This window comes from Hibiscus syriacus, unplaced genomic scaffold, assembly GCF_006381635.1.
Source record: "Hibiscus syriacus cultivar Baekdansim isolate YM2019G1 unplaced genomic scaffold, ASM638163v2 tig00111393_pilon, whole genome shotgun sequence".
In the NCBI taxonomy this organism is placed as follows: Eukaryota; Viridiplantae; Streptophyta; class Magnoliopsida; order Malvales; family Malvaceae; genus Hibiscus; species Hibiscus syriacus.
In genome coordinates, this window is record NW_024063079.1 from 408,771 (window position 1) to 421,122 (window position 12,352).

The 12,352-nt window shown below is 35.4% G+C and overlaps 1 protein-coding gene across 1 annotated transcript; it reads right to left on the reverse strand.

Moving 5' to 3' along the window:
• Positions 1 to 16: 16 nt before the first annotated feature.
• On the reverse strand, positions 17 to 7,174 carry LOC120160806 (alpha-amylase-like). The gene is made up of 4 exons (XM_039171139.1): positions 7,095 to 7,174; positions 6,869 to 7,001; positions 6,280 to 6,543; positions 17 to 63 (listed from the first exon to the last, which is right to left on the reverse strand). The coding sequence occupies exons 1-4, from the start codon at positions 7,170 to 7,172 to the stop codon at positions 17 to 19; spliced, it is 522 nt and encodes a 173-aa protein (XP_039027070.1). The 5' UTR covers positions 7,173 to 7,174.
• Positions 7,175 to 12,352: the final 5,178 nt, after the last annotated feature.

Below are 12,352 nucleotides of genomic sequence, written 5' to 3' on the forward strand. Positions count from 1 at the left end.
CTTCTTTCGATACAAACTAAACAATACCAGCTTTAGTAGCAAAACAGTGGATGGTTTCATGGTCTGCATTAGCAAATAGAAGGCTCGTAACTGTTACAGAATTTGCTTCATTTTCTTGAATAAATTCATCGCTTCATCTTTTCCATAAGCATCAATCATGGTATTCCAAGAAACCACAGATTTTTCTACCGTTTCTTCAAATCCAATTTTTGTCCCTTCCAAGTCCCCACATTTTGCATACATTGAAGTAAGTTAAGAGGCCTTATCTAAGGTAACCCAAGTTTACATACAAGAAGACCGGTTCGAATGTATGCAAGTTGAATAATACCGGATTTAAATAAAGGGTAAACTACATGGGATATCACTTAACATTAGATGATGTATCATTTATACCATCGAACTTTCAATTACTTTAATTACAACACTAAACTTTGATTTTTTTGCTTTAATTATATTACTAGATCATTAAATTTTAATGGCATGATGATGTGGACAACTCTTTTTGTCACTATAGTGATATAAACAAAATGATGTCGTTTTCGACGTGGCTATTTATGCCCAAAACAACGCTATTTTAGAAACTAAACTTTAGGAGTATATAGATTGTCATAAAACTTTAAAAACGTTCAATTTTAGGCACTAAACTTTTTTGTTCGTCAGTGGCAATCAATCGTCGTACGTCACAGGTCGCTATTCGCGGAAAGATAGATATTAGAACGTTTACATTTTACTAATATTTCTTCTCATCAGATTGATTTTCCATGAAACCTACTCAAAATCGACAAAAATCTATATAAATGTTTGTTGTGCTAATACTTCGATATCCTCCGATGAGTCTAATTTTGGGGTATGTTGTTTTTCTTTCCAAATTAATGCTTCTCACAGTTCAAATTTTCAAACAAACACCAAAATCTCAAAAATTGTGGTCTTCTTTTGTTTAATTTCATCAATTTTGAGAGGAATTCGTGAAAAATTAATCCTAAGAAAAGAAAGAGTGAAATGAAATATTTTGATATCAAATTAATGATCAGTGAAGGGCAGGGATTCATTGCTAGTTGTGACAAGAAAAGTTCAACACATAAAAGTAAACAATTAAAAGTTTAGTGACAAACTCAATACAACCTTAAAGTTTAGTGTCTAAAACAACATTATTTTGGATATCAATAACCACATCAAAACAATGCTATTTTATTCATGTCATCACGCCGTTTGAATTTTAAAGGCCAATTTTGTCAAAAAGGGTTGGCTATTTGTTGAAAATCAACAATGGTAAAATTTCAATTTAGAGTATTTACAAATTAGTCCTTAAGCTTCAACTATAAATATCCTAGCTCATTTAGCTTCAAAACCATCCCAAAGCATTCTAGCTTTCTTCCAATACTAGAGAATTTAGAGAGTTTCTTGAGAGTTATTTTTCTCCTTTTTATCAAGAGAGAATTATCATTGTTTTCTCCTTGGTAGATAGAGAGAAGTTGTAATTTTATTTTCTCATAGTGAAATTCTTCTACTGTTGCCCGTGGTTTTTTACCCTATATTATTTAGGGGTTTTCCACGTAAATTCTGTGTCTATTTTATTTTCTCAAATTATCAGTTGCGATTTTGCTCTATCCGATAGCCGTCTTCCGCAACAATTGATATCCGAGCCAGATTTGAGTGTGTAATATCTGCTTATTGTCTTTGTGGTTGCCACCAAAAGGTGGATCCTCCAACATAAGAAAATAAGAAGGTATTACCCATTCTTTAAGGTTCTAGAGAACTATGCACGATAGTGAAATAGTGGGAGCTATCCGTAATAGAAGCTATGGCAACGAAATTTGATATTGAAAAATTCAATGGGAGAAATTTCTCATTGTGGAAATTGAAGATGAAGGCCATCTTGAGAAAAGACGGGTGTCTAGCGGCTATCAATGAAAGGTCGGTGGATTTCACAGATGACAGCAAATGGAACGAGATGAACTGGAATGCTATGGCAAACTTTCATCTAGCATTAGCAGATGAAGTATTGTCAAGCATCGAGGAGAAAAAGACAACTAAGGAGATATGTGATCATCTCACCAAATTGTATGAGGCCACATCGTTGCACAATAAAATTTCCCTTAAGAGGAAATTGTACACTCTCCGGATGTCAGAATCTACTTCAGTGACGGAGCACTTAAATACACTGAACACTTTATATTCTCAGCTTACATCCTTAAGCTGTAAAATAGGAGAACAAGAACGTGCTGAACTTCTACTTCAAAGTCTACCGGATTCGTATGATAAACTCATCATCAACTTGACAAATAGTAATGTCACCAATCTAGTCTTCGATGACGTTGCAGCTGTTGTTCTACAAGAAGAAAATTGGCGCAAGAACAAGGAAGATAGACAAGTAAATCTACAACAAGCAGAAGCGTTGACAACGATGAGAGGGAGATCAACAGAACGTGGCCAAAGCAGCAGTCACAAACATGGTAGATCGAAGTCGAGAAGCAAGAAGAATTTAAAGTGTTATACCTGTGGAAAGAAGGGTCACTTGAAGAAGGATTGTTGGAGTCTAAATAAAAACTCCAATCCACAAGGCAATACCGCAAACACTTCAGATGATGGAGATGCTCTATGATGTGAAGCGTCAACCACCGTGGAAGGAAGAAAACGATTTGCAGATATATGACTCATTGATTCGGGAGCAACATATCACATGACCTCAAGAAGAGAATGGTTCCATCATTATGAACCTATCTCAGGAGGATCTGTGTATAGTTGCAATGATCATGCCTTAGAGATCGTTGGCGTGGGAACTATCAAATTGAAGATGTATGATGGAACAATTAAAGTTGTCCGAGATGTGCGGCACGTGAAAGGTCTGAAGAAAAATTTATTATCCTACGGATTGTTGGATAATAATGCTAGCAAGATTAAAACACGGAAAGGAATCATGAAGGTGTTCCGTGGAGCGCTTGTGGTGCTGAAAGGTGAAAAGATAGCTGCAAACTTGTACATGCTGAAAGGAGAGACATTGCTAGAAGCAGAAGCCTCTGTTGTCTCATGTAGTTCAGATTCTGCAATGCTATGGCATAAGAAACTTGGACACATGTCAGAACAAGGAATGAAAGTCCTTGTGGAGCAAAAGCTAATTCCAGGCTTAGCAAAGGTATCACTTACTTTGTGTGAGCATTGCATAACAAGTAAGCAGCGCCGGTTGAAATTCAACATATCAAATTCTAGAGGCAAAAGTGTTCTAGAATTGGTACACTCTGACGTATGGCAAGCACCAATAACATCCCTAGGCGGAGCAAAATACTTTGTCTCATTTATTGATGACTACTCTAGGAGATGTTGGGTGTACCCTATTAAGAAGAAGTCAGATGTGTTTTCCACTTTTAAAAACTTCAAAGCGCGGGTGGAACTTGATTCTGGAAATAAGATCAAGTGTTTCAGAACAGATAATGGAGGAGAATACACAAGCGAAGAATTTGATGACTTTTGCAGGAAAGAAGGCATCAAAAGACAGTTCACAGTGGCAAACACTCCTCAACAAAATGGAGTGGCAGAGCGGATGAACAGAACCTTGTTAGAAAGAATAAGAGCAATATTGAGGGATGCATGCCTAGAAAAATCATTCTGGGCAGAAGCAGTCAATACCGCCTGTTATTTGGTGAATCGAGCTCCATCAACTGCAATAGAGCTGAAGACACCAATGGAGATGTGGACTGGTAAACCAGCTGATTATTCAAACCTCCATGTATTTGGAAGTATTATGTACGTGATGTACAACTCCCAAGAAATCTCAAAGCTGGATCCAAAATCCAGAAAATGCAAATTCTTGGGGTATGCTGATGGAGTCAAGGGGTATCGCTTGTGGGATCCCACTGCCCGCAAAGTGATCATTAGTAGAGATGTTATCTTTGTAGAAGATAAACTACAAAGAAAAGAAGACGATGATAACGCTGAAAAAGTCAGAGACTACACAGATACATGTGGAAAAGGAGGTTGAAGAAGGAGATTCTTCTGAAGCAGAACCAGCACATGATGAACAAAAACCAGAGAGTTCTGAAGCTCCAACAACTCGTCAATCAGATCGTGTGAGAAAACGTCCCAATTGGCAGTCAGATTATGTTATAGAAGGAAATGTTGCATACTGCCTTTTAACAGAGGACGGTGAGCCATCAACATACCAAGAGGCAATAAACAGCTCAGATGCTTCACTGTGGATGATGGTGATGCAAGAAGAAATCGAAGCCCTTCATAAAAATAATACATGGGACCTTGTGCCACTACCACAAGGAAGAAATGCAATTGGGAACAAATGGGTCTTCAAAATCAAGTGAAATGGTGACAATCAAGTTGAGAGGTATCGTGCAAGACTGGTGGTCAAAGGATATACTCAAAAAGAAGGTATTAATTTCAATGAAATTTTTTCTCCTATGGTTCGACTAACAACAGTTCGAGTAGTCTTGGCAATGTGTGCTACATTGAATTTACATCTGGAATAGCTAGATGTTAAAACAACTTTTCTTCATGGAAATCTTGAAGAAGAGATTTATATGCTCCAACATGAAGGTTTTGAAGAAGACGAAAAGAATAACTTGGTTTGCAGGTTGAACAAATCTCTGTACGATCTAAAGCAGGCGCCGAGGTGTTGGTATAAGAGATTTGATTCCTTCATTATGTGCCTTGGATACAACAGACTTAATACAGACCCTTGTGCTTATTTCAAGAGGTCTGGTGATAACAATTTTGTTGTATTGTTGTTGTATGTGGATGACATGTTGGTTGCAGGACCCAACAAAGATCATATTGAAGAATTGAAGGCACAACTGGCTAGGGAATTTGAAATGAAGGACTTGGGATCAACAAACAAGATTCTAGGGATGCAAATTCACCGAGAGAGAAGTAATAGGAAGATTTGGCTTTCACAAAAGAATTACTTGAAGAAAATCTTGTCACGATTTAGCATGCAAGATTGTAAGCCAATTTCTACCCCTCTTCCTATTAACTTCAAATTATCCTCCAGTATGAGACCTAGCAGTGAAGAAGAGAGGATGGAGATGTCTCGAGTACCGTATGCATCAGCAGTGGGAAGTTTAATGTTCGCTATGATATGCACAAGACCAGACATTGCACAAGCAGTGGGAGTGGTTAGTCGGTACATGACGAATCCAGGCAAAGAGCATTGGAATACAGTAAAGAGGATCCTGAGATACATCAAAGGGACCTCAAATATTGCATTATGTTATGGAGGATCAAACTTACTAATCAATGGGTATGTAGATTCTGACTATGCAGGGGATTTGGATAAAAGCAAATCTACAACAGGATATGTGTTCAAAGTTGCTGATGGAGCTGTAAGCTGGGTTTCTAAGTTGCAGTCAGTTGTGGCTACATCCACAACAGAAGCAGAATATGTAGCAGCTACACAAGCCAGTAAAGAAGTAATTTGGTTGAAGATGTTATTGGAGGAGCTTGGGCACAATCAAGAGTATGTCTCTCTATTTTCTGACAGTCAAAGCGCCTTGCATCTAGCAAGGAATCCAACATTTCATTCAAGGAAAAAACACATACGAGTTCAGTACCATTTCATTCAAGGACAAAACACATACGAGTTCAGTACCATTTCATTCGTGAAAAGGTGGAAGAAGGGACAATAGATATGCAGAAGATCCATACCAAAGACAACATAGCAGATTTCATGACAAAGGCAATCAACACTGATAAATTTACTTGGTGTCGATCCTCTTGTGGCCTGTCAGAGATATAAGCAACATGATGGTACAAGATAGAAATAATGGTGTGAAGATATGATTGTTCTAATCAAATCTTCAAGTGGGAGATTGTTGAAAAATAAACAAGTGGCTAAGCCACTTTCGGTGGCAGCCACCAATTTTGTCAAAAAGGGTTGGCTATTTGTTGAAAATCAACAATGGTAAAATCTCAATTTTAGTCATTATAATTTAGGGTATTTACAAATTAGTCCTTAAGCTTCAACTATAAATACCCTAGCTCATTTAGCTTCAAAACCATCCCAAAGCATTCTAGCTTTCTTCCAATACTAGAGAATTTAGAGAGTTTCTTGAGAGTTATTTTTCTCCTTTTTATCAAGAGAGAATTATCATTGTTTTCTCCTTGGTAGATAGAGAGAAGTTGTAATTTTATTTTCTCATAGTGAAATTCTTCTACCGTTGCCCGTGGTTTTTTACCCTATATTATTTAGGGCTTTTCCACGTAAATTCTGTGTCTCTTTTATTTCTCAAATTATCAGTTGCGATTTTGCTCTATCCAATAGCCGTCTTCTGCAACAGGGATTCCCTGTGCCATCAGAATAGACAGTATCGTATCTGCAAATGAAGGATGGTCCCCAATCTAGACGATCATCAGAAGTTCCACCTTCGAAAATGCAGTATATACCCCTGCTATCTTGCCTCTCGGTTGTTATATGATTTATCACAATGTCAGCAACGCATTTGACTCTCTTTTGATGGAAAGAATCGATCAACGACTTCAATTCAACCTGAGATCCATACTTTGATGCATCGAGATCATATAGCCTTCCCGGCAAGTATCCTGAACATATTCATATACACTCAAAAGGCTGTTAATTCAACATAATTCAACAAACACAAAGCCTGCAACAGTCATGGAATCATTCACATCAGTTAACATATACATTAGGGGTGTAATCTAGTCGAGCCGATTTCAAATAGCGGCAATTATGAGTTCAAGAATAATTCAAAACCCAGGACTCGATACACGACTCGATTTCAATCGAACATCAAGTTTCAAGTTATGACTCAACTCGAGATATAATCAAACTTGAGCTTGATTAAACTCGTTTACCAATTTTTTGTACTAACGCTTGAACTTGATTAAGGTAGTTCAATTTTTGTACCCTGGGGACCAACTGACTGGGAGGGTGGTGGGAACCAAACGTGAGTGACACCGGCGTTGGCAATATAGGAAACGGAGTTCCGGAGAAAATTGTACCATCCACCAGCCTTGTTGGATGATTCCCAGTTGAAAACCTGAAAAAAACATTCCAAATTCAAAGACCCAAACATCAAATTCATGTTTTTAACACTCAGTCATACCTGAAGAAGATAAAGAAAGAGGAATACCTGGAACAATAAGATGGAGGTGGAAAAAGGGGAGAAGAAAACGAGGAAGACAAAAATGAAGCAAAGTGAATTGAACATATTTACCTTTAGTTTTGTTTTGTGTGTACTTGGGAGCAGAGCAACTGAGGTTTTTAAAATATGTCTTGTATCGTCTTCGTCAGCTTATTTTTGGAATTTTTAGCCATTTACGCGTAATTTGGTGCTTTAAGGAGTCGGGAAATTATTGGTTGGAGGAAGACGAATATGACTTTTTAAACTTTGAGTCCGTTTTATTTCGGGAAATACGTTCCTGCGTGTTGGTTGCCTCATGGAATTTTAAACTAATTACAACACGTTATTTTATGGGTAAACTATATGTTTAGCATCTAAACTATCAGTTTTATTTCATTTTAGTACCTAAACTTTTATTTATTTCAAAATTATACCAAATATTTATTTTTTATTTCATTTCGGTACATCGTCATTAATACTTATCGGAACTGTTACAACATAAAACTTTTTTATGGATAAATTACATCATCAATCACTCAATTATCTTCTCACTCTTATTCTGGTCACCGTAGTTTATTTTTTTTCAATTAAATTACCCAACTTTAAATTTACTCCTAATTTAATCACTCTAACTTTCAAATTTATTTTTTATTGTAATTATATATTAATTAAATAATAATAAAAATATCATGTCACAAAATTTATTAATAAAATAAATTATAGTGACTAAAACATGAGCAATTTGAAAATTGAGTAGTTAAATCAAAATATTTTTTTAAACTTTAGTGATCAAAATAGGAGTGAGAAGATAGTTAAGTGATGAATGTTGTAATTTACCCAAAAAATATCACGTGCAACAGTTCCGTTAAGTTTTAATGACGGGTACTAAAATGAAACAAAAAAATAAAACGCTAAGTATGATTTTAAAACAAATGAAAGTTTAGGTACTAAAAAATAAAATTGATAATTTATATATTAAACTTATAGTTTACCCTTATTTTATTATCGGTATGTATGTGAATGAATTGTTGCAAAAAGTCACTATTTTGTCACTTAATTAATCTATTATAACAATTAGGTCATTATGTTATTAAATCTCAATCGTATGTTGAAAAATACTTTTAATTATTTTTTGGGTAACTTTCACCATTGTAACCCTCTAGACCCAGCCTATACGTTACGACTATATCTAGCGAATTACAGTAATTCCAAAACATTCTTCGATAATTTTAATTCATATTACAAATATCATCCTTAAAACGTAGTAAATAACAATAAAATCCAAACGAGTACATATAAAACCTTAAGTAACTGGGTAGAATAAAATATGTCATAATATGTATCGCAGTAAGTCTTACATCAGTAGCGAAAACATTACAAGTCGTAAAATTCAAGTATTTCAAAATAAAGACACGTGTCAACGAAAATGAAAGCAGATCGAAAGATAAAAACATTACAAAAAATATTTTGTACGAACATGTCAATCCTCCAAGTTTCAGGTCCAGGGTGTCTATCCAAAAGTATTTGAAAGGGGGGAAAAGGTTTGAAAGGTGATCTAGAGAGCTCAGTGTATTCCAATGACGCAAGTACAACATAATGGGTAAAAATAATCAAGAAGTAATTCAGTAAAATATCGTAAAAGTCATAGATAAGTAGAGTTTTAAAACTCATAATTACCCTTCTACCATTCACCAAAATGCAGTTCCCCAGAACTGCATCCATAAAGGCTTACCTTATACCCATTGGGTATAGGTGCCAACCTAAGAGAGCATCTTGGGGCCAGAGAGCCTATCTAAGAAAGTTCTCAGGGCCTCAGAGCCTACCCAAGGGTCGTCTTAGGTCCATAAGGAATTACCAGCTTGATCAGAGATGAACCTCCATACTCCAGTATCCTACCCAAAATAGTATCTCAATAAAACAGTTCACACAATAAGTAGTGAATTCAATGATCCATAAATCAGTATAATCATATCTTCCAGTGAAAACAAGAAATCAGATAACATATATAAGACAACCATGTTCATAAACAGTTAACTCGTAAATCAATAAGTTAGTAAATCATAACATCGAGCTATTAAAAGATTCAGTAAATCAGTAATCTCGGTAAATCACATTTCAAAACAGATACAACAATCATATAACACATAGGGAATACACCTAGCATAAGGGGATCGACCAGTGAGTCTACTAAGCACCTGCCTCGCCACGCTCTGCTGCAGTGCTCGAACCTAATTCATAATAAACTAAGTTAATATCATAATAACATTTTAATTCAAATATTTCTTAGGGTTTTGGATCATTCAAGTAATCAATGGCTCGTGAGGTTTGACGGATTGAGAAGAGCTGAGTCGAGTTGTCGAACGGTCGAGAGAGTCTCATGTACCTTCAAATAACAATATCTTAAATCAAACATTAACCTTATTTTAATTATTCTTAAATAAATTATTTAAGTACATATGCATGTTTGGGTTTGAAAATCAATTCGGAAGCTTTCGGGTTTCAATTCGACAAAACAGACTTCAAATTCAGACTTAGGACATCGAAAAACATAAATATTACTTTTTTGGAAATTTTGACTTTTTGTTCAAAGTCAACGTTGGTCAAAGGTCAAAGTCAACATGTATGGTCAACGTGTAGGTCAAAGTCAATGGGTCAAACCAGTTCGGGTTGACTCGGTTCATTACGAGTTGACTCAGCTCGATTCGAGTTGACTCGAACCAGTTCTTGGAGGTTCCAAAATTGGAGAGGAGCCCCCCACGCACGTGATGGCGTGTGACGGCGGCGAAGGGGTTGGGAGCGGTAGTCGAGCACTCCAAGATCACCAAAACACCATTACCAAGCCATAACAACGCTCAAAACAAGCTAAAATCAGCAGAATCAAAAGCAAAAGGCCGCAACGCTTACCCCGACGGCGAACGGTCGAAACCGGTGATGACACGGTAGCCCACTGGTGTGGTTTTGAGTGCATGGAGGTGGGGAGTTCAGTGATGCAAGCGATGAGGTGAACCAATGCCTTGGACGGTCAGAATCGAAGAAATACCGAGGCGACGAGGTGGGTTTCGATGGTGCTTTTGCGAGCTTTCCACGACGAACGACATCGATTTTCGAAGCGAGGTTTGAGGGGTTTTGGTCACTGGTCGATGGCGAGTCGGATGAGGGTGGTGGTGCGCTGAACGAAAGCCGGGCGGTGGAGGATTTGTTGGAGGTGACGGGGAACGATGATAAACTTAGGGTTTAAGGTTTAATTTGGGGATTTGAGGGTTTTGGGTGTTATAACCTGAACCTTAACCAATTAAATAATATATGATGAAAAAGGGTTCAAAACCCTCAGCCACACTTCCATATACTTATTTTTTCTCTACCGACCAAAAAGGGGAAATTTTATGGTTAAGTATCTAAACTTTTTACAGATTCAAAACCGAGTTGCAAGCTTCAAAAACTTGCAATTTAATTCCTAAATTAATTTTATAATTTTTAATTTTAAAAAATGGGGGTGTGACAATCATATTAAAACAACCATAGTTTACTCTATTATTAATATGATTGCAATTGAATTACTCAATTTTGTTACAAATGAGTTATTTGGGTTTTGGACTTCTCAAAGATCGGGTATTCATTGGACGATACAAACGGTGAATGAGCTATCGTTGGTGAGAGAAAGAATATAGCCCAAGATAAAGAACATCTAACAATGGATGACATAGATCGAGGTGTAAGAAGTTTGAACATTTTAGGGTGATTTCATGACTTTTGAGAAATATTCTCAAGAATATAGTTCGATGATCAAGGTTAAATTTATGATGAAGTTTAAGATTCATCGACCACAATAGAGGACTAAATTTTAAATTACACATGATATAATTGTTATAATCGATTGATTTGATTATAATTTTTGAAATATGTGGAGTTCTCGTAATTATAATATTCCACATAAAATGGTGTTTATGGTTTAACGATACAATAATTTATCTATTATAATTATTAATTAAGTGATTTGATTATGATTTTTTTTAAATTCATAATATATTTATAAACATACTAATCTTAGGTCACATTTAGTGCAGTTTACACAAAATTAAATTAGTGTTCAACGACAATGATTCTATCTGAAATTTTCATTGGAATCAATAATTTATTACATATTTGAGTGGGAGAATATGAACAGATGATTGGACGTGAGATTTACTATTATTATTTTAAAAATAATTTTTTTATTTAAATAAAAACAATATATATTTTAAATTAAAGGTTAAATTACAACACATGCAGCTTTATTATGAGTAAATTTATAAATTATTGTGTATAAAGCAAGGGATTCAATATATTGATTAGTATGTCTGAAAAATCTGTCGATACAGTACAAAATACATCAAGTCTAATAAGGATAAATGCTGAATTTTCATAGATGACCTGAATGATAATCTCCAACTTATATTTACAGCTCTGAAAATGTTTGAATTTCAGGATTTAGTTAATTATGTTATTGCCACCACCGAATCTACTCATATAGCTAGAGATTAAAACTAACTAACTAATGACTCCCGAAAAGCTAGACCTGAAATCTCTGTCTTTAGGAAAAGTTGCTCAATACATGCATGTGTTATGTGTGGGACTTGTAATTTTATAAGCCTACAAGTTGGAGAGTGGTGGTTAAAATTGATAACTATCGAAAAATTTAAGTTCAAATTTGCTATCATTCAAAAATTCAAGTTTGATTTTATTACTCAAGTTCACAAGTTGGCAAGTGGTTTAGAAAAGAGATGAAAAAATCAACCATTTGGTCATTGAACTATTAAATTATTTATAAATTTAGTCTTTGAAGGTCAACTATAAATAGGTCTAACCGTCTTCATTTGAAATTATCCCAAAAATTATCTCTCCCATTTGTTTTTCTCTATTCTCCCACTTTGTAATAGTTTGAAAATTCTAAGAAATTTCATTTGTTATAATATATTGTCGAAGTGAAGTTATTATCCGTTGGTGGTGCTAGAAGTGTAGAGGATATTTCGTTGAACCTCGTAAATTTGACGTGTTCTCTCTATCATTTATATTATATGTTCATTATTATGGTGGTGCTAGAGGTGTAGACGATATTTCGTTGAACCTCGTAAATTTGACGTGTTATCTCTATTATTTATATTATATGTTCATTATTAGACTTTTTCTTTGTGTTTCAATATTCAATAGTTTGACGAGTTTGTCAGTTGTGCAAATTTCGATAGTTTTAATCTTCACCCGGTAACAGCATGCCCCGAAATATAGTCATT

Coding starts and splice junctions, on each gene's coding strand:
- LOC120160806 (XM_039171139.1), bottom strand. CDS start 7,172: ATGTTCAATTCACTTTGCTTCATTTTTGTCTTCCTCGTTTTCTTCTCC. Junction 7,002..7,094: donor CCTCCATCTTATTGTTCCAG/GTATTCCTCTTT, acceptor TGTTTTTTTCAG/GTTTTCAACTGGGAATCATC. Junction 64..6,279: donor TGATGGCACAGGGAATCCCT/GTTGCAGAAGAC, acceptor TTGCTAATGCAG/ACCATGAAACCATCCACTGT.